The sequence below is a fragment of the Aotus nancymaae genome, unplaced genomic scaffold (genome assembly GCF_030222135.1).
Source record: "Aotus nancymaae isolate 86718 unplaced genomic scaffold, 86718_ANA_hifiasm-v0.15.2.pri h1tg000011l, whole genome shotgun sequence".
NCBI classification, from domain to species: Eukaryota; Metazoa; Chordata; class Mammalia; order Primates; family Aotidae; genus Aotus; species Aotus nancymaae.
Genome location: NW_026988422.1, coordinates 23,626,087 through 23,648,609, shown reverse-complemented (window position 1 = coordinate 23,648,609; position 22,523 = coordinate 23,626,087). Strand labels below are relative to the sequence as shown.

Below are 22,523 nucleotides of genomic sequence, written 5' to 3'. Positions count from 1 at the left end.
TCTTGTTAAAAATAGTTTCATGGTGAGCATGGTGGCTCACACCTGTAATCCCAACATTTGGGGGAGGCTAAGGTGGAAGGATTATTTGAGCCCTGGAGTTCGAAATCAGCCTGGGCAATTCTACAAGACTCTGTTTCAACAAAAATATTTTTAAGAAAATAGCCAGGTATAGTGGGGTGCACCTGTGGTCCTAGCTACTCAAGAGGCTAAGGTGGGACAATCGCTTGAGCCCAGGAGGTCAAGCTGCAGTGAGCTATGATAATGCCACTGCACTGCCACCTGAGTGACACAGCAAGATTTTGTCTCTAAAAAAAAAGTTTCAAGTTTAAAACCTTAGAAGATACTAAAGAGAATTTTTGTGAAAACATTTGATAACTGGATTTGCAGACAGGTAGAATATTAAGTACTCTTCAAAATATGGAGAGTATCTGTTTTAATGTGCCACTCGACTGAAAAATCTGTTACAAATATTGTTATAATACTTTCAGTATCAAAATAGATGTTCACATTATTTTAAAATAATTTTAATATTTAGATTTCCAAAGATGTTACACCAGGGAAGCTTGACTCCTTGCTCCTGCTTTAATGTGCAGTCATATTCTAGAAGAATAGCATCAGCATTCCCCTGATCCAGGCAGGAGCAAGGAATCAACCTGCTATAAAAAGATATGTTTCTGAAGAATTATCTTATTTCCAAAGGACTTTGGCCTTTATTCATCATGAGTTAATGAAGAGAGGATCACATGAAAAAAGAAAAAGCAAAACCTGGCCCACACTAGGGCACTCTAATGTCTTGGGGTAGAACAGATTCATACTTGGTATGGAAAATGATCAATGGGCATTGCCCAAAACAAGGTTATTTTTGAGAAAATTAATTCCAATTACAGATCGAGAAACTGAGGGAACGAGTGATTGAGCTGGTTTATATAGTCACTTGGATTGTTAAAACAGACTGCTGGGCTTCCTGCCCAGAGGTTCTGATTCTGTAGATATGCTGTAGGGCTCAATAATTTGCATTTCTAACAAGTTCCTGGGTGATGCTGCTGCTGGTCTGGGACTACACTTCGTGACTTACTGGTCTAGACTACAAGGTACTATTTGAGGAATTGTGAATTCCATTTATAATATTAGATCTGTTCATTATGACTTTATGATTTAAAATAACACTGTATAATCTCTCAAAGCCTAAGTTTATTATATAGTAAGCAGAGAGTACATTTGCTTGTTTTAAAAAAGGATATAGTAAATGTGAAGTAAACTACAATTAAGGAAGTTTGTTATAGCCATTAGCAAGGAAGGTGAGAATTTGAGCTTCTGATTCTTAATAAACCTGAATTTACTGGTTGGTCAAATTTGAGATAATTATCTATCAACATTCTTGTAAATGATTCTAATTTGGTAAAAGATTGAGGTGAAGAATTAATTTAAAATGAAGATTATCAAATAACTTTTTGGTTCTAGTAGCAGCCGGTGTTAAGATTTTGGATGGTAGTTGGGGAAGAATATTCTGTCAATCTTTCTTTTCCTTGTCTTGTTTTATTGGCTATATAACTGCTGTTTCACATAAAGTACTTTAAAGTACTTATCTCTATGTTTAAATTCATGTTTTATAGGCAAGGCAGCAAATTTAGAAGAAATGTATCAACACTATTAATAGAGTTAGGATTCCAAATTAAAAAAAAAACTAAAAGATTATATATCAACAAAGCCAATATCTGGAATAGTGCCTTAGATGGATTCAGAAATAAAAGCTTTAATCCTTCATATGCAATTGAAGTAGCATATGTTATTGAAAATGATAATTTTGGAAGTGAGCAACCTGGATCAAAGCAAGAATTTCTGAGTCTCTTAATGCAACATCTTGAGAACTCATCATTGTTCGAAGGGTCCTTGTCAAAGAACTTGTCTCTAAATTCTCAAGGTAATTATTTTATTTATTGTTGTATATACCAAATATCACATGTATAGAAAAAGAGAGAGAGAGAGAGAGCTGGTTAGAATTGATATTTAATACCTGTGCTCTAAATATACAGTTTACTTTATTAATAAACTACTGATAGAATTACAGGAAAGTGGGAAGGGAGAGTGATAGTTTAAAAAGTAAATTTTGTGGTGAAACATTTTTTTATTTAAGAATATACATTCTTTATAGCAGTATTCTCCTTAAAATTAATCCATAATTAAATGTAACTTTATCTTCACTCTAATTTCATTTTAATAGAGTGGCCAAATGGGGATGATTATTTGAATTCTTCTTGTTTGTACATTTGGAATTTGCAGTTAACACAGTTTTTGTAACATAGCTTCCTGTCACCATTTTTTCAGTGTACTTTTGTTTGCAAGAATTTTGGGATTTTTTTTTTGCACAGTTATGTACATGATAGTTTTCTGTCTTTACTATTGGTGAGAACTTAAGGTAATTAAAACAGGCATCTCAAAAAACTGGGTAATTCTAGCATTCTCTTTTAGGGGCTTATATACCACTTTTGCTGCAATAGGAAATTCAAAAGAAAGAGAAGACATTTTGTTTCATTTGAATTTCCTACTATATTTTCTGTAAACATCCTCACCATTGCCTAAAGCATCATTTTTACTCTGCATAGTTCATATAGTCTAATTCTAAACTCCCTTTAAAATTAAATAGAATAAAATAAATAAAAAACTTTACAAATAGTAATGTTAACTCAAGGCAGCTTTGGTATGGTGGAGTGTACATGAATTTAAATCACAAAATCTGAATTCAACGTTGTATACATCTAGTTCTTTACATCCTTAGATTAATTGCTTACTTTCTCTGGATCTCAGTTTCTTTATCTGTGAAGTGTGACTCTGAATATGTAGCTTGTAAGGTTATTGTACAGGCATTGTTAATGTTATTTATTAGTAAGTTGCTTTCAACAATTAATTTAAAGATTAAGGAAAAATTTACTTGATTTTTTTTTTTGCACATCAAAGTTGATAATATATTTTAAACGACAATTTTTAATTCAAGCTCTGACAGTAAGGTATGACAGCATATACTGTTGGGAGTAAATGTTTGCCTTTGGGAAAGATTATTTAGTGATACAGATCAAGAACCTTAAAAATGTTCCTATCCTTTGACCCACAATACCACATGTAGGAATCCTAATCAAATAAATATAGACAAGAATATGTAAGTAGATGTTGACTGTAACATTATGTCTCATATAATTGGAAATGTCACTTAGCCAGGATAGCCAGTAATAGGGAGATGGTTTGCATTATAGTACATCTCTAAGTTAGTCTAAATGCATTTATTAACTGTAGATTTGAGTAGTTTTGAGTAGTATAATAAAAAGTTTACAATATAGTAAGTAGATAAAGCATAAGTCAAAATGTTTGTATATTTATATACTCAAAGTGGTACAAATAGAGTCATTTGTCACTTAACAGGGATGTGTTCTGAGAAATGTGGCATTAGACAATTTTATCATTGTACAGAGATCATAAAGTGTACTTATGCAAACGTAGTTGGCGTAGCCAAGGCTATATGGTATAGCCTATTGGTTCTAAAATACAAACCCGTACAACATGTTACTGTATTGAATATTGTAGGCAGTTGTAACACAATGGTAAGTATATGTGTATCTAAATATACAAAAGGTAATGCATGACAGTATAACATCACTAGGCCATAAGAGTTTTTCAGCTTCATTAATCTTAGGGACCACCTTAGTATATTTGGTGCATTCTTGACCAAAACATCCTTATATGGTACATGACTGTACACCAAAGTGTTTACAGTGGCTATTATGGTGGTAGGTGTATTGTGTTTTATGTTTTCTACAATAGATTTTTACTTTATATTCAGAAAAATACGTCTTTTTTTATATTTTAGGTGAGATCTATGTTTTCTATGTAATAGTAGCTTCTAAGAATTATGTTTGTCTAATGCTTAGATTTTTGGACTAATTTTTAATGTATATGTATTAAAAATAATGGTTATCTTATACTAATAGAAATGTATTTGATGTATTTTCGTCTGTATTTACAGCTCTGAAAGAGAATCTTTACTATGAAGCTGGCAAAATGCTTGCCATTTCTTTAGTTCATGGTGGTCCTTCACCTGGTTTCTTTTCTAAAACCCTGTTTAACTGTCTTGTTTATGGACCAGAAAATACCCAGCCAATTTTAGATGATGTTTCAGACTTTGATGTGGCACAAATTATAATCAGGGTAAGAAATGTACCTGTTTATTAAAATATACACTACATTCTAGGTGTCTTTTAATGGAAATGACTGATCTGCAATAAAACAATAATACTCTCTATGGAGGAGTTAGGGGTTGTAAACATGTATTTATGTTTATCAGTGGAGTTCTGAACCATTTAAGAAATAGTTGTAAAAGTCAGATGGCTAGAGATTAAAGTGCCATGTTTAATGTTGGTAAAACCAGTAGGCTAATGTGATTTTGATCTGTGTTCAACATGGCTTATGAATACTCAAAAATACATGGATTTGCCTGCCTTGCTAGAGACAGTGTAAGGCAGGTTCCATATTGCATGCTAGAAAGCAGATGAAAGTGCACTTTGTTGCAGGCCGGTGGATCTGAAGAGAGGAAGGATTTGACTTACCAGTTAGAATACTTATCCTTCCTTCTATAGGGAGGTATGAATGATAGGTGGAGAGAAAGACCAGGCTGAATTTCTTCCACAGGGAAAGAAGTGGTAGGGGTCAGGGAGGACTTCATGCGTCCACCTAAAAATAGTTACCATTTATTAAGCACTTACAGTGGGTCCTATACTAAACATGTCACATGTACAAACACTCATTTATAATAATGCCAAATAAATGTTATTGCCAACATGTTACTGCTTTAGAAACTGAAACAATGTAAGCCATTTAACTTTTCTTCCTTAATCCTCCTCCTGCTTAAGCATACTGTCTCCATTGTCTCCATTAACAGGCAGTATTGTTTAATGATTAAAAGCATAGGCCTTAGCTGGGTGAGGTGGCCTGTGCCTGTAATTCCAGCTACTCAGGGGGCTGAGGCACGAGAATAGCTTGAACCCGGCAGGCGAAGGTTGCAGTGAGCCAAGATCATGCCACTGCACTTCAGCGTGGGCAACAGAGGGAAACTCTGTCTCAAAAAAAAAAAAAAAAAAAAAAGCATAGGCTCAAAAGTCAGATTTTAGTTTGAATGCCAACTCTTATAACTACTATATGCTATGTCACTTTGGCCATGTTAATCTTACTAAACTCAGTTTCTAAATCACAGAGGAAGCACTACTGAAGTGTGAGTTGCTATGCTGTATTATAACAATTCTATTTATTTGCCCGAAGACTGTTTATCTTAACATCATATTTTAAACTGACTCTTTAATTGTTTGTTTTTCCTTTTGTGTCCTCTTTACTTAAAAAAAAAAAAAAGGTGTACTTAAGCTTCGTTGTTTCTACTTCCTATTTTCTGTTTATTTCTTGTAATCAGGCTTCTATCCCTACCAGTATCAAGTTAGCGAGTTCATAGTTTATATCCAAGTATCTAAATATCCATGTCTAAAGGCCTTTTCTAATTTTTCATCTGCTCTGACTTCGGCAATTACCACTTAGAATTTCTCTGCAATATTTTATTTAATGTACTTCCTCCTACTTTTGATGATTCTGTTGTCTTTAATGCTTCTTACTTCTTACCCCTGAAACTTAGCATTTTTCAGTGTTGTCTTAACAGTCCTCATTCTTTATTCTTTGGAGAGCTTCTTCTCTCTCATAATCTTTCTAAAATGATTCACAGACCTGTAGTTTTGATCCCCCAGACTTTTATGTACTTATAAGGCCTGCATCTTGCTAGCACATTGAGTCCAACATGTTTAAGATAAAACTAATATTTTTCCCAGATTTTTTTGTGTGATTGTTTTTGGGGAGGGAGGGCTTTTGTGTTTGTGTTTTGTTTTTGCCTGTTTGTCTTTTCTTTCCAAGAAATGTCTTATTTCCAAGCTGTCCTAGAGAAAGAGTCATTCTCATTTTTCCTTCTCCTCCGTTTTCCAGTTATATGTCAAGTCATCTAAGACTGATTTATCATCAACCTTTCTTTCCTATTTCTAGTATGCCTATTTTACCAAACTCAAATTTTCCCTAGGCTTAGACAATTAGAATATTGTTCTAATATAATGATTCTTTCAGAAATACAGTTTTGACCATATTGCTTTCTTCCTCAGGTCTCCTCAGTGACTTCTCATTGCCTGTTGAACAAAGTTTAAGCTCTTCATTAGGGCATTTAAGACCTTCAGCTATCTTCATGGCTTTATCTACTCCAGTTTCTGTACTTTTTATCCAGTGTTTTTTCATTTATTTAAAAAAGACTGCGTGCTTGAGGGTTTGCAGGGATGAGGCAACATATGCCCAATTATTACTCTTTGACAGGGTGTAAAGGTAGTATTTTGAGCAGAATAGTTATGTAAAACTTATGAGATTTCAGCAGGGATTTGGAATCAATGAGAGGAGGTCATGCAAATCTCTGAAGAATGTTTTAGGAAAAAGAAATTGCAAGTAAATTTTCTGTTAATGGATTGATTGCTTTCTATCTTTCTCTCTCTCTACCTTTAAGAGCTAACCTATATGAAAGTGGCACATAAATGGCCAAGTATTTCTTTGTTTACGCTGTTCACTAAAATACTCTTGATAAAATTCTGTCCATCTTTTAATTCGCAGCTGATATTCTTTTTCATGAATTATCAGGTCATCTTTCTTGCCTATCTAGTGCTAAGTAACTTTCCTCTCTCTTTTTTTTTTTTTCCTTTTTAGGAGGTAGGGTCTCAGTCTGTCACTCAGGCTGGAGTATATTGGTGTGTTCATAGCTCACTGAACCTCCAACTCCTGGGCTCAAAATCCTTCTGCCTTAGCTTCCCAAGCAGCTAGGACTACAGTGCATACCACTCATACCAGGACTTGTTTTTTGTTGTTGTTGTTGTTGTTGTTTTAAAAGTTCTTTAGAGAAGGGGACTAGCTGTGTTGCCCAGGCTGTTCTTGAACTTGTGACCTCAAGCAAGCCTCCCACGTTAGCCTCCCTAGTAGCTAGTCTTACATAGTGCTATATAATTGTTCAATGTCAGTTATTTCCTTTTTTGTAGTTTCATGTAGAAAAGTGGCACTATACTCTGGATTTCTTGAAGGCAGAAATACACATATTTGTTGAACTGGATCATCAGACATTTATTCTAGAAAAGTAGTTCTTGGTTTACTTTCACTGTACCCATATGTACTCAGAAATTTGAGTATAAATTAAGTATCATTTGAAATGTGCATGACACTTAAGAGTAAATGGATAAAGTGGCTGTATTTTCTCCTTCATTACAGATAAATACTGCAACAACTGTAGCTGACTTAAAGTCAGTAATAAATGAATGCTCTAACTACCTTGAGTTTATTGGATGTCTCAGACTTATAACAACATTAAGTGATAAATATATGTTAGTAAAAGACATACTTGTCTACCATGTAATTCAGAGAGTCCAAGAACCCTTTAAAAGGTAAGTTGTTTCTATTAATATATGGTTCTCTCAAATTACATGTTTAAAGTGGTTAATTATTTTGTAATGTGAGATATATTTGATAATAAATGAGATGTTTATCTCAGAAAAAAATTTAAATCTTACTTTTAAATAATACTTTAAGCCTTTTTAGGATGATTGCTGTTCTGATCATTTACTAAGCATTGTATACCGGGCGCGGTGTCTCATGCCTGTAATCCCAGCACTTTGGGAAGCCAAGGCAGGTAGATCATTTGAGATCAGGGGTTCGAGACCAGCCCGACCAACATGGTGAAACCACATCTCTACTAAAATACAAAAATTAGCCAGGCATTGTGGCAGATGCCTGTAATCTCAGCTACTTGGGAGGCTGAGGCAGGAGAATTGCTTGAACCTGAGAGGTAGAGGTTGTGGTGAGCTGAGATTACGCCACTGCTCTCCAGCTTGGGTGACAGAGCAAGACTCCCTCTCAAAAAAAATATATATATATAGTGTAAATGTATGATGCTTTCATAGGAATAATCACTACTTCAGATTATGATTTTTTCCTAAAAAATATTATTTTTAAAACTCTTACCACATGAGCCAACTATTCTGTCTCTGTGCATTCATTTAATAACTATTTATTGGGTACCTTTTATATGCTGGATAATATATATACTGACTATTCTTTGATTAACAAGGTGTATATGATTCTTGTTCTCCTTTAGTTTAGAACACTGGTCTAAGTTAGAAAACTTATGTATCTCCCTTACACTCTTAGAATTTTTTTAAAATAATGGAAATATCCAAATGAAAGTAGTCTGTAATTACCATCCAGATCTACCACTTATTAACCTGTGCCTGTCTGTTCATCTATATCCTACCCTTGTTATTGACTCCAGTATTACTTTAAACCAGATACCAGATATAATCCCAAACATGATCAATTCATGTAAAAAAAGGAGTATCATTAATCCATAGATGTAAATATATTTGATGTTTAAAATCTTTATAGTTACTTTTATTACCAAAGTATGAATGTATATATCTTGGACCCGTATAAGTCTCTTTTTGATGTTTTTGTTGATTCTTTTGATGTGAGCCTTAATGGTCTTTGTAAGCTTTTTTCCTATATGGTTTCACAACGTCTTTCAGACTGATTTTGTACATTTTAGCCTAAGGAACCTTTGTTACTTTTAATGAGAAATGGTAGTTCACAACCACAGTCTGGATGTTAGAGATGCTTAGTTTTGCTGAGTTGGTCGTGGTATCTAGGCCCTTTCAGTGAACCCAAATTAGAAAATAAAGGATTTTTTAATTTATTTGTTTTGATTTAATTTTTTTAAAGGTACATTATGAGTGTGTATTGATACTTCTAATTCAGATTCCCTATTGCATGATTTTTACTTAACTTTTTCTTTGTCCTATACTGAGAATTGCAGTTCTTAAGGACACTGGAGAATTTGAATATGAAGTAACTATTCATGTGATTTATTCCACATTTCATTACCAGTAGTATCAGAATAAACAATACTAAAATTATCAAATTGTTGTGCTTATAAGTCATGGGAATATTTTCTGTGTTGCTATAAATTGGCCATAAATTTCATTTTTATTTTTAGTGATTAATTTTTGTTAAAGTTTGATTTTATTTTAAAATTATATAAAATGTTTTGTATAGTTCCAAAGTCAAATCTATAATAAGAATATATTAAAAGTATATTCAAAGAAGTATAGCTTTCATCCTTACTATGTCCACCATTCAACCCTTTGTGAAGGAATCATTTTGACAATTTGTTTGTGGTTTATTCTTTTATTATTTGCTTTTCTTTTTAATGATAACAGATAAACATATGTGTATTTTAAGCTCATTTTATGCTGCCATAACAATACCTGAGACTTGGTAATTTATAAAGAAAGGAAATTTATTTCTCACAGTTCTGGAGGCTGGGAAGTCCAAAGGTGTAGTGCCAGCATCTGCTCAGCATCTGGTGAGCGCTATCTTGCTGTGTCATAGCATTGTGGAAGAGCAAGTGAGCACACAAGACAGAGATGTACCCTGGAAATCAGGCAGAACTCATCCTTTTTATCAGGAGCTCACTCCCACAATAATGACATTAATCCACTCATGAAGGCAGAGCCCTTGTGACCTAATCACCTCTTAAGGACCCTATCTCCCAATACTGTTATACGGGCCATTAAATTTCAACATGAGTTTCTAAGGAGATGTTCAAATCATAACATTCTGCTCCTGGCACTCCAAAACTCATGTCCCACTCATATACAAAATCCATTTATTCCACCTCAGTTGCTTTAAAAGTCTTAACTAGTTACAGCATCTACTCAGAAGTCCAAAATCTAGAGTCTCATTTGAATCAGATGTGGGTAAGGCTCAAGGGAAATTTCATCCTGAGGCAAATTTTGTCTAGCTGGGAGCTTTTGAAATCAAAAAAAGTACTTCTGTTAATAAAATACAGTGGTGAGGTGGGCATAAGATAGACATTTCTACTCCAAAAGGGAGGAATATGCAAGAAGTAAAGGGTAACTTTTATAAGTAAAGTCCTAAATCCAACAAAGAAAACAACATTACATCTTAAACCTCCAGAATAATCTCTTTTGACTCCATATCATACATTCTGGGCACATTGAGGCAGGATTTGAGCCCCAATGTCTCAAGCACCCCTACTTCTGTGGCTTTGCTGTGCTCAGTCCATGGTTCATTTCTCTCAGGTTGGAGTCTTGTGCCTGCAGCTTTTCCAGGCTGGAGTTGCATGCTGGCAGCCCTACAGTTTTTCAGAGGCTACCCTACTCCCATAGCTCTACTAAGCATTGCTTTTTTTAGTGTAGACGTTGTGTGACAGCCTCAGCTCTGTGGCAGATTTCTGCCTGGGCCCCAGGTTATCCATGGCATCCTTTCAAATCTAGGTGGAGGTAGCCATGCCCCCACAGTTCTTTTTTATTTTTTTTATAAGAAAATTAGGAGTTTTTTTTCTGTAGAAGCATACATTTTACTTTATGAATTGGTTTTCTTGCTTAACTATAGGCCTTTAAACCACTATGTCATGAAATACGGGTTGTGTCTCATTTTTAATAACTGCGTGATAGTCCACTTTATATGTCATTATTTATTTAAACAATCCCCTTTATTGGATGTTTAGGACAGTTGTAATTTTTTTTTTTTTTCCTGAGATGGAGTCTCCCTCTGTCGCCCAGGCTGGAGTGCAGTGGTGAGATCTTTTTTTTTTTTGAAAGAGAGAGAAAAAGAAAGGGGGAGAGAGAACAAGTCTTGCTCTATTGCCCAGGCTGGAATGCAATCTAAATATAGGTATTAAAAACCTCTTTTATGCCGATAATTGTGCTTAACAGTGGAGACAGGAAGGAATAAAGGAAGAAAATAACAAACAAACAGCCAACCAATATTTCATTTAAGTCTGAAATGCTATGCAAATGCTGAAGAGTGATTTACTTCCAATTACGTGGTCACTTTCAAAATAGGTGTAATGTGATACTGAGAAAAATGTATGTTCTGTGGACCTAGGGTGAAGAATTCTATAAATATTCACTGAGTTTACTTGTTCCAGGTCTGAGTTCAAATCATAGATGTCCCTGTTGATTTTCTATCTCGTTGATCCATCGAATATTAACAATGTGGTGTCAAAGTCTCCTGCTATTATTGTGCAGGAGTCCAAGTCTCTTTATAAGTCATTAAGAACTTGTCTTACGTATCTGGGTGTTCCTATATTGGGTGCATGTATATATTTATGATGATTAACTCCTGTTGTTGTATTGATCCTTTTACCATTATGTAATGTCCTTCTTTGTTTCTTTTAGTCTTTGTTACTATTAAAGTCTATTTTGTCAGAGACGAAAGTTAGAACTCCTGTTTTTTGTTTTTGTATTTTTTTGCTCTCCATTTGATTGGTAAGTCTTCCACCAACCCTTTGTTTTGAGTCTTTGTGTGTCCTTGCTTATGAGATGGATCTGGATACAGCGTACTGATGGGTTTTGACTTTTTATTCAATTTGCCTGTCTGTGTCTTTGATTGGGGCGTTTAAGGTCTGGTGGTGATGAAATCTCTGAGTGCTTGCTTGTTCGCAAAAAATTTTATTTTTCCTTCACTTATGAAGCTTAGTTTGGCTGGATATGAGATTCTGGGTTGAAAATTCTTTTCTTTGAGGATATTAAATATTGACCCCTACTCTCTTCTGGTTTGTAGGGTTTCTGCTGAGAGATCTGCTGTGAGTCTGATAGGCTTCCCTTTATGGGTAATCAGACCTTTCTCTCTAGCTGCCCTTAGAATTTTCTCCTTTATTTCAACCCTGGTGAATCTAATGATTATGTGTCTTGGGGTTGCTCTACTTGAGGAGTATCTTTGTGGTGGTCTCTGTATTACCTGGAGTTGAGTATTGTCCTGCCTTACTAGGTTAGGAAAATTTTCCTGAATAATATCCTGAAGAATATTTTCCAGCTTGGATTCATTCTCTTCATGACATTCAGGTACACCTATCAAACGTAAATTAGGTCTTTTCACATAGTCCCATATTTCTTGGAGACTTTGCTCATTCCTTTTTACTCTTTCTTCTCTAATCTTGTCTTCTCATTTCATTTCATTAAGTTGGTCTTCAACCTCTGATATCCTTTCTTCTGCTTGATCAATTCAACTGTTAAAACCTGTGCATACTTCGTGGAGTTCTCGTATTGTATTCTTCAGTTCCATTAATTCACTTATATTCCTCTCTAAATTGTCTGTTCTCGTTAGGATTTCATCAGACCTTTTTCACGGTTCTTAGTTTCTTTACATTGGGCTAGAACATGTTCTTTTAACTCACAGAAGTTTCTTATCCACCTTCTGAAGCCTAATTCTGTTAATGGAACGCACTCGTTCTCCATCAGGCCTTGTTCCCTTGTTGATGAGGAACTGTAGTCCCCTGTAGAGGGAGAGGCATTCTGATTTTGGGTATTCTTAGCCTTTTTACGCTGGTTTCTTCCCGTCATTGTAAATTTATCTACCTGTCGTCTTTGTAATTACCGACTTTCAAATTAGGTCTCTGAGTGGACGTCCAACTTGTTGATTCCCAGCGCTGGAATCTGAGAAACCCACCGTGCTGGCTGAAACAGCAGCATTAAGATTCATGGTGCTTTTCTGCCCGGGAATCTCTGGTCTGGCTTCCTTCTTGAGTCCCTTTTTCAATCAGCTGAATAGGTGACTCTGCCTTCCTGGAGCTCCAAATGTCAACCAAAAGAGGACCCAGTCCCATTTACTCTGCACCAAGAACCGCTGCGCCGAGGCGCCAGCAGAACTGCCGTGCCAGCCACAAGAGTCGCACTGGTGACCTGTGGGGCTCCTCCGCTGGGAATCTCCTGGTCCATGAGCAACAAAAATTCGTCTGAAAGTGTGGCGTCCTCTCATTCTCTGCACTTTCACTGGGAGCTACAATCCTGAGCTGCTAGTAATTGGCCATCTTGGATCTCTCTCCGCCCCCACAGTTCTTGCATTCTGTATGCCTGCAAAATTAGCACCCACATGGACACCGCTGAGGCTTAAGTATAAAACACTTCAGATGTTTACCTCTTTCTTATTAATAAAAATTTGTTAGTTTTGAAACTATAAAGCCAAACAATGTAGGCACATAAAATATTCAATTTGTATTAATGTAGTTGCTTGTTATGGATTTGAAAGTATCATATCATGTATAGTATACCCATATCTTCTCTTTTTCCTCACATCTGAAAATATGATTTTCTCATTTGGGGTTCTTTTGTTGTTTTTTAAAAATCATTAGCTGTTTTGAAAAATATGCCAGATAAAATTAGCTGGAAATGTTCATTCCCTAATATAATACCAAACACACATGTATGAATGTTGGCTCATTATTTTTCTTCTCTTAAGTTTTAAGCAGGGTCTGAAAACCCTTGGTGTTTTGGAGACAATTCAGGCTTACCCAGAAGCATTTTGTAGTATCCTGTGCCATAAACCTGACAGTCTTTCTGCAAAAATTCTTAGTGATCTTTTTACAGTACACACATTACCTGATGTAAAAGCTTTGGGATTTTGGAACAGTTACTTACAGGCTGTTGAAGGTATGTGGGTATTTTATTTTATTTTTGACAATCTCAGAATATTTGTTTCAGCATATTTGTTGGGGGTTTGTCTATGTGTTTTGCCATTTGTTATTGATATTAAGATGCTAACTCTGTATTTACAAATGAAAGTTATTTCAAAGCAAATTTATATGACTGAGTTAAAAATGATAAAGGTTACAGCGTAAATTTATGTTTTGCAAATTTTTTTCTGTATATAAGTTGAGGTGAAAGGCATTCTTTCTAGAAAACATTAATGTCACACCATAGAACAGTCTTAATCCTAATCATATATTTCATCATTTTCAATTTGAGTTAAACTAAATTATTATTCATCCATTGGTTAGGGCTATAACAATGATTATCATTGAGCATTACCAGTGTAAACTCATTCTGCTTAATAAAATTGAAAAGAATTTAACTTATAGTTGAAATTTTGTTTAGCTAGATTTTTATTTTTTTTACCAATTTAGTTTTTCTGTCTGTATTTATTAAACTAGTGTATCAAATAGTGATGACCTAGAAGTGGTCAAATATACAATAAGTAATTGTATTAGTCCTTCTACTTTGAGATTCATTTATTGAGTGTACTGTTTGCCTGTTACTACACCTGACTTTGTGATTTAGTTTGCCCAAAACAAATGTGGGGTCTATGCCTTTCAGTATTCCAAGTCTATTTGGAGAAGAATCTATGATGATAGCAATATGTAACATGGATTTACTTTACTTTCTTTTTCTCTTTTATTGGTAAACTTTGTCAGATGGCAAATCTACAACAACAATGGAAGACATTCTGATTTTTGCAACTGGTTGCAGTTCCATTCCTCCAGCTGGATTTAAACCCACTCCTTCAATTGAGTGCCTGCATATGGATTTTCCTGTTGGAAACAAGTGTAATAACTGTTTAGCAATTCCAATTACCAATACATATAAAGAGTTTCAAGAAAATATGGACTTCGCCATAAGAAACACTCTAAGACTAGACAAGGAAAAGAATTCTCATTACATTGGACATTAAAATGTTTCCTTGAACAAAGAGAAGCTTCTTTAAAAGCTGCTATTGGTGACTCTCTCTTGTTTCACTAACCTTTTCATTATCACTTTGAACAAACTAGTTAGCTTCTTGACCGAATAAAATTTATGATATGAACATAAAGGAATTTTATGGCCATTTAGGCTAAAAAAAATTTTTTTTGTTAAAATATACTAGTCAAAATGGGTGATAGTTTCTCATTTTCTTGATACACATACTTCATAAACCTCATTGTAAATACTCTCAAAATGGTTGTATGGATTTTATTTAGATAGGGTAGCATGGTATATAAAAGTAAAAACTTTTTTACTCACTATTTTTGTAAATTAGGATTACATATAGAATGCCACCATTTTTCCAGATTTATTCAATTTTCGAATTATCCCCCATTTTATTTTAAAGCATTAAGTAAAAACGCTAATTGGTTAAATTTTGTTATATAAATGAGAGACATATATTCTGGAGTTTTACTATGCATGCCTTTCTAGAATGGCACCTAATTAGTTGTTTAAAATTTATTAGATTACTGATTTATATTAAGATGACCCACACTGCAGTTAGATTATGCCTAGTGGGGAGTATTATATGAAAAACAGAATTAAGCTGGGCATAGTGGTATGTGCCTGTAATCCTAGTTACAAGGGAGGCTGAGGTGGGAGAATCTAGCGGTGTTCAGCCAGCCTGGACCATATAGCAAGACCCCATCTCAAAAAAAAAAAAAAAGCAGAATTGCACAAATTTTCTGGAATCTATGGACATTCCATGAGTTTAAACACTTTTGGGGTTGATAATGTATAGTTGAAAATACCTAAGAAAGTGTGTCTCCTTTAAAAGCCTTGGCTTTAATGGAAATTTTTGTTGTTGTTGTTGTTTTTCTCTATCTTATGTTTGATATTCTGTATGTTGGATCCATAATCATTTTAGGTATTTAAATGATCTCTGTGGATTGGTAAGTTTGGCCATTTGACCATTATTTATTATCAGGATGGTTGTATGCTAAGGTAAGTTGGCACCATAGCATTATACTATTATCTTCATTGCTCTTGAATAATATCTGTTATATAAGCAACATATAAATAAAGTAAAAAGGACAAAATGTAAAACCCATTCTAATGTCACCACTCAAAGATCTAAGTCCTGTGTTTCTGTGTATCCTTCTATAAACTCTTTACTTAGGTTTCCTTTATTTTTTAACTTTAATAATGGTACTAAAAGACAGAGAATACCTAAAAGTAACAAATTACCTACTAACAATGTGAAGATATATATTCCCATAGTCATATCCCCATATTTATACTCCCACAAAAGAAAAACATTGGAAAAAAATGTCTGATGTCTTTAATCCATTATCAAATATAAATGAGGTAATGGCTCAGTTTCCACAAAAGTAAATCATTATGAAAGGTAAATCATTATGGGAAGTAGAATGTTTTAATTAACCACATTTTTCTTAATATGCAAATCAGGTGTCAGGTGTTGTCATAGTCTCACCCGTAAATATTAAATTATCGATATTTTTTAAGAAAAATAAGAGATTTGATAGAGATAATACATCTCAATACCAAAGGAAAATTAAAACATAATCCTAGTATACTTTTCTTGTTCCCTCATGTCTTTTTCAATCTATACACTAACATAACTAGCAAATTAAAGTATTACTTTAACTGGAAATATTTAAGAACGTTAAACAAGGCATTTCTTTGTCTTTGGTTGAATTCTTTTAGATTATCAATAGTAATTGAAGGATCAATTATCAAAGAGTTTGAATAGCTAATATAAACCTCAGACTCACCATACAGTTTTTATTCCAAATATGTTGATAAGAAAGATAATTGGTTTCCTAATCTATCTAGTTTTTATAACACTTAAAAATCAATACAAACCAAAAAACCTAGTTAAAGCTATTTTCTGGTTTGTAGTTTTAATTAATTTCCCCTAGGGTAGAAATTAAAACTCATAAGTCACACATACATACTTTGTTGGAGTGGGGTGGCAGGTGGAGAGGCAGTGTACTTAGCTACAATTAAAAACAGTATTTCAATTCCTAATTTCACTTATTTTATATGTAGACAGGGCCTTCATGGTAAGATGGTGTAAATAATATAGGATTATTGGTGTTTAAAAGTGAAGCATAAATATTTATTTTGTAAAATGTTTTCTAGTTTGAATGTTGTTCCATTATTATGATTTTTAGATTAATCTGTATGGTCAAGGAACATCAAAGAAACCTGTAGGTTATTTATTTTTTGCAGTGTCATTTTGTCACATGGTTGGTATTATAATTGTTCTCTTCTTAATCATTCTATAACCAGTGCATAATTCTTACTGACATTAAATTTTAAAAAGAATTATGCTATAAATCTTTATAAATATGTATATGTATTTCTTAAATATTTCAATTGCCTAAACATTGTATGTTTTAAGGCTGTTTTCTCTTGCTGTCAATAATGAAGAAAACTATAAATTGACCTGTAATGCATCTACTGTTCATGGAGGGTTACTTTGATATTCATTGTTTTTAAACAGTTTCCAATATGGAAAATTTAAGACCTTTTATACAATTCTCAACTATTCAAGATAAAGATTCTTTAAAATATATCACCAGAAACTTACAATTTTATGCTTTGTAATATTTAGTTTCTGTAATTTGAGGAAGTGACTTCTTTTGTTTGGGTTAAGTAAAAAGCCTTTATTTGATTACCAGCATGAGAATTTACCTTGGTTTGTATTTTATGCATTTGTAAATTTTTTTCCCTAATTATATGGAAGCTATTTTGTATTCGTTGCTAAATACTAAGTCAAAGGGAGTATAATAGGTAAGTTTTTTTCAGTGACTGTTCCTTTAGCATCCAGTCATTATAAGAAAATGATCAGAACAAAATCATTACATTATAAGCATGTAATTATTTTATATAGTGATTATCATGTACTGCATTGTTACTTTTACAATAAGCTATTAAACTAGTTTTTATGGTTCAAGTAATGCAATACAGTTTCATGCTTCAAGTAAGGCAATACAAAACGTAACCCAGTTAATGATTAATTACTTGAATGTAGATTGTCGTTTAGGAAAATTTGGATTGCCTTGAAGAGATTCAGTTTTCAAGTTCTGATTTTGACCATTATCTTTTCTAATTCCTAAACATATCCCAATACCTACACTGTACCTACACTATGCCAGGTATTATGCTGGGTGATAGTTTATATATTATTAGCCTGTTTTCCTCCCTTTTTAAAGACTGCCAGATTAACCAAAAAGCATGAGATTTATAACAGTTTTCCAAATAAATAAATGTGTTTATGCCACTAAAGGTAAACTGCCTATATAAATTATTTATTGGGATTTAATGAGATTAAGATTCTGACGAAACTGAAAGATACAAGATTCCTTTACTCCACATTTGAGAGATCTTGTTAGCAAGCAGTTACTGTCTAACACCCAGGAATCTATAGAAATGAGGGAATTTGTGTTAAAACTATCCCCTAATGTAAAATGACTTACCAGAATAAATTATTTAAGCTGAAAATCTGGAGTCAGATAAATGGCTATAATAACTTAGGTTAATGAACAATCTGTAGCTATAGATTATTTTCAGTCTTTCTGATTCTAATAAAAGAAAAATACCTTATTCAGTCTTAGCCTTACAAGGGCTATTTGTCTACGGTTACTGTTCTTCTGTGGGGCATATTTGTCTATAAATTTACTGCCCACACTCTATGCACTAGGTCAGGAGTTTTTATCATTTCATATACATGTAGTATACATCAATTTTAAAATTGTCTTAGTGGTTTTAATATGACTTATAGTCTTGGGAGGGGATCTGTGATGGAACTGAAGTGGTTCAATGATGGATTTGCATTTGAAACTGGAAGTACCCAAATGAGCTAAATTGGGTTCTTAGATACTTTGTATTTCATGGAGACTATAGAATGCAGTAGAACTCTCCCATAGAGCAGAAACTAATTTCTGTTTAGTTGGAACACACCTAAATCATTGATTCCTTCAAAATATTAGTAACAACTGAAGAAACACAAGAATTTATTCCAGTTCATTTCTTAATGAATATGTCAGTTAGCTATAAAAATGAGAGATTACTTACTTTTTTTTTTTTTTTTAAGACAGAATCTTGCTCTGTCACCCAGGCTGGAGTGCAGTGGCGCAATCTCGTCTCTCTGCAACCTCATGCTCCCGCATTCAAGGAGTTCTCCCTGCCTCAGCCTCCCCAGTAGCTGGGATTACAGGAGCCCGCCACCATGCTCGGCTAATTTTGTATATTTAGTAGAGACTTGTTTCACCATGTTGGCCATGCTGGTCTCGAACTCCTGACCTCAGGTGATCTGCCTGCCTCCACCTCCCAAAGTGCTGGTATTACAGGTGTGAGCCACTGTGCCTGGCAGAAATTATGTAATTCTTAGTAGGTTCAATGCTAGGACGTTTCCTAATAGCATTAAAAATAAATAACCTATTTTAAATGACACAAAAATAAAAGTTTTTATTAATGAAAAAAGCCAATGTTTTATACTATAACACAATCTTTTATATAATCGTTAGGCTAACTGTAATTTTGAAAAGCTTTTGAGGCAGTCTGATTTCATTTCAGAATTTGGTGCAACTTCATAATGAAGTGTCATCAGTGAACTATTGAAACTATGGGAAATGAGCTGTCATTGTGTATCCATTTTTATCATACAGTGAAATGTATGGATTAAGTTAGAAATCATCTATCCTATACATTTTGCCATCACATGGCTTCAAGTGTACATTAAGACGCCAGCACAAGACCAGCCAGGCCAACATGGTGAAACCCCGTCTCTACAAAAAATGAAAAATTTGGCTGGGCGTGGTGGCCCCTTCCTGTAGTCCCAACTACTGGAGAGGCTGATGTGGAAGGATACTTTGGGAGGATCTTCTCATTTCGGGAGGTCGAGGCTACAGTGAGCCGAGATTCTGCCACTGCACTTAAGCCTGAGCGACAGAGTGAGACACTGTCTCAAAACAAAACAAAACAAAAAAACAGCACATTAGCCTGGCCTGATGATGTGCCCCTGCAGTCCCTGGCTACTTGGGAGGCTGAATCAGGAGGATCGTTTGAGCCTCAGAATTTGAGGCTGCAGTGAGTCCTGATTGCGCATTCCAGCCTTGGCAACACACACCCCACAATGTTTTGTGATTTAAAAATTACTACAGGGAAAGGAAAAATGCTAATTGCTCATTTTGTACTTCCCTGCATCCCGTGTCCATGCCAGCAGAACGCCACCATAAAGCTACGCCATTTTGTTTAAGAGATGCGATTGAGAAATATGCCAGATTAGAGTAATGCTCTGTTTCTCCGGAAAAAGCAAAGGGAAGACTCCTGCTGCACTGAGAAACGAGAACCAACGTTGACATGTTGCCTGTATTTCAGGAAATTTACTTCAGTCCTGTAGTCCTCATCTCCTAGAGTATTATCACCCCTTAAGTGCGCAGAGCTCAATTTAATGTAGCTACCATTTGAGAAGGTGTGGCTTGATTTGATAGGATAAAAATTCTTAGTATTTTGCTAATATTACGGGCTACCGAGGCATTAACCTGCCCTGGGTCTCCCATTTCTCCCGAGAGCGAGGGTCTTCCTGGAGGAGGTGGGGTCTGGCCCTCAGGCACCTCCTTTGGCCCCGCCCCTCCGCGTTTTGCTTCCGGGGCGATAAGGGCAGCCACGTCATCTCCCGGCTCCGCCAGCTAGCCGGGCAGTGGCTCGTGGGAGCCAAGATGGCGGCGGCAGCGGTGGCGGCGGCGGCCTCAGCCAGTATTCGGGAAAGGCAGACAGGTACTGAATTATTCTCTTCCCCTTGAAGCTTCGTGATTGCCACGACGACATCCTTTTCTGCTTGTCGCCCTCACTCGGTAGTGGTGCGTGCAGCTCAGAGACCGATCTCTCGGAGTTTAATCCAGTCCCTAGAACATCAAGAGCTCCTCCCCTTTGAGTTTTTGGGGAGAAGATGCCATTAGCTTGAGGACTCGGTTCGTCCTGTGGTGCAGGAAAAGGAGCTTCAGCGGTGTGCGGTGGATACGGCCCTGCTTTTGTCTTTTTCCTAGTGGGCATCCGAAGGCCACCACAAGATCTAGCAGCTGATACCTTTTTATCTATGTTGCTACCTATGAGGTCTCCGCGTTGGTTTCTGTGCGTGGTTCAGTTCTGGTTTTGATTTTTGAGAGAACTCCCATTTTCTGGCACTTCCATCACAATTACAGATTTTAGGTGTTTTCACAGCGGCTTGCTTTGCGCCACTTTACTTCGGAACAATCTTTTGAGGGTACTGCAGAAAAATGCCTGGTGATAAAGATTTCCTCCTTTAGCTTGCTGGAAGGAATTGAAGAAAGGCAAAACAAATTAATAAATAGCTTTCTCATTTTAATTATTTGACAGGTTATTGTTTCAAAATAATTTATCTTCAATAGAGCGTGTTTATATAGCTTCCATTTACGCAGAGAAAGGTAAAAAGGAACATATTCTCTTGAGTTTGGGAGGGGTTTCCATCTTAGAAATTAGTTTTGCCTTATTTGAAAACTCATGACAACTTGGTTTATACCTGTTAGCTACAAACTAAAGGTTTATGCTTGTTAACTAATTGTCTTGAAAGTTTTCAAGCCATTTATTGAGGAGCTGATAGAAATAAGGCATCAAGAATGTGCATACTTGGAATTCTGTTTCCTGAAATTATGCTCTTTTGGATATAAATATGAATAGGAAAATAACTTTATAATTCATATGACGTACAGAAAGGATTTGGGCTGTACTTGATTCCTTCCTTTGGCATTTACAGAAAAAATGATAGACTTCAACCTAGTAATGACACAAAGAATATTGAGTTGCGTTCTGCTTTTCCCAGTAAATAATTTAGTATAATCTGTCCGGTGAAGTCAGGCATAACTAAATATAGGGAAGTTCAAATAAGATTTGGGGAATGCCTGCCATTCACTTTATCTGTGTAAGCAAAGAGAAGCTCCATTTGTCTTAATACGGTGGTTCTGATGACTATACTACATATTAAAATAACATGTCAGTGAAATTGTACTAATACAAGGGAGCTTTTTGAAAAGTAAATTTGCATGGCAGTAAACTTGTATGCAGAAACTTTGTAGATCATTAAAATCTAATACTTTTGTATTTCTGCAGAAATAAACATAAGATTTTACAGAATAATTAGATAAATTGTGCTAGATCTGTTTTTTTAAATCAAATTTTTACTGTCATTGAATTCTGTCTTATTTTCAGAGGAAGGTAAATCCTTGTATATGTATTATAATGCAGAATTAGCTATTTTCCTCATGCATATTGAGAATGTTTTGAGAAGTAACTCACAATCCTCCAGTATTCTAGATACCAGAATATTTGGGTGGATGAGATAATAGTTGGTATTTATTGAGCATTTATTATTTTTAGGCATTGTTTTAGGTGATTATGTATTATTATCACCATTTTACAGGTGAAGAAAGTATGATAGAGGCAAACTAACATGCCGGTTTCTTGCTTTGACTGCCTGAAGAATCTTTATTGATCTTTGGAAGGTCATCCCACAAGCCATCTCCTTTCTTCCTGGTTCACTGCCTTCTCTATCCATACCTTCAGTTCAACAGGTAGAAACAGTTGCTTCCTGCTTTGTGTTACTGTTGTTCTTCATTAAATGCCTCCTCATTATAGGTTCTTGCTCATCTTCTCTGCCTCCAGCCCCCCCTAACCCGCCACCCATTGCAAGGTCTCAGTAGTGTTAGCATCTAGCTCCTTAGCTTTCAGTATTATCTGTATGTTGGTGATTCCCAAGTTTATATCCGTAGTCTGGCCCTCCCATATGAACTCAGTCTACTCCATATCAATGAATGGCAATTCCATCCTTATAGTTGTTCAGGTCAAAAACCTTGAAGTTTTCTTGACTTGTCTCTTTCATATAGCTCATGTCAGATC

At 35.1% G+C, this 22,523-nt stretch overlaps 2 protein-coding genes across 7 annotated transcripts in view; both read left to right on the top strand.

Annotated features, from left to right (window-relative positions):
• Nucleotides 1–17,562, top strand: part of G2E3 (G2/M-phase specific E3 ubiquitin protein ligase) — a 60,642-nt gene extending 43,080 nt beyond the window's left edge. For all 3 annotated transcript variants that reach the window (XM_012468327.3, XM_064374706.1, XM_064374705.1), the window contains 5 exons: nt 1,614–1,921; nt 4,016–4,197; nt 7,315–7,487; nt 13,360–13,550; nt 14,312–17,562. In XM_012468327.3, coding sequence (XP_012323750.1) covers nt 1,614–1,921; nt 4,016–4,197; nt 7,315–7,487; nt 13,360–13,550; nt 14,312–14,568 — 1,111 coding nt within the window. In that variant the 3' untranslated portion in view covers nt 14,569–17,562. The remainder of the gene's footprint in view (nt 1–1,613; nt 1,922–4,015; nt 4,198–7,314; nt 7,488–13,359; nt 13,551–14,311) is intronic.
• A 2,682-nt stretch (nt 17,563–20,244) lies between these two features.
• SCFD1 (sec1 family domain containing 1) overlaps nt 20,245–22,523 on the top strand; it is a 99,292-nt gene continuing 97,013 nt past the window's right edge. Inside the window, exon 1 of one of the 4 annotated variants that reach the window (XM_012468361.2) lies at nt 20,245–20,387. Coding sequence is in view for 1 of the 4 variants with exons in the window: in XM_012468346.2 (XP_012323769.2) it covers nt 20,330–20,387 (58 nt within the window). In the remaining 3 variants the exon portion in view is untranslated. Of the gene's footprint in view, nt 20,388–22,049; nt 22,199–22,523 lie in introns of those variants that run through there. The other 3 variants (XM_012468346.2, XM_012468366.3, XM_012468354.3) reach the window with 3 other exon arrangements.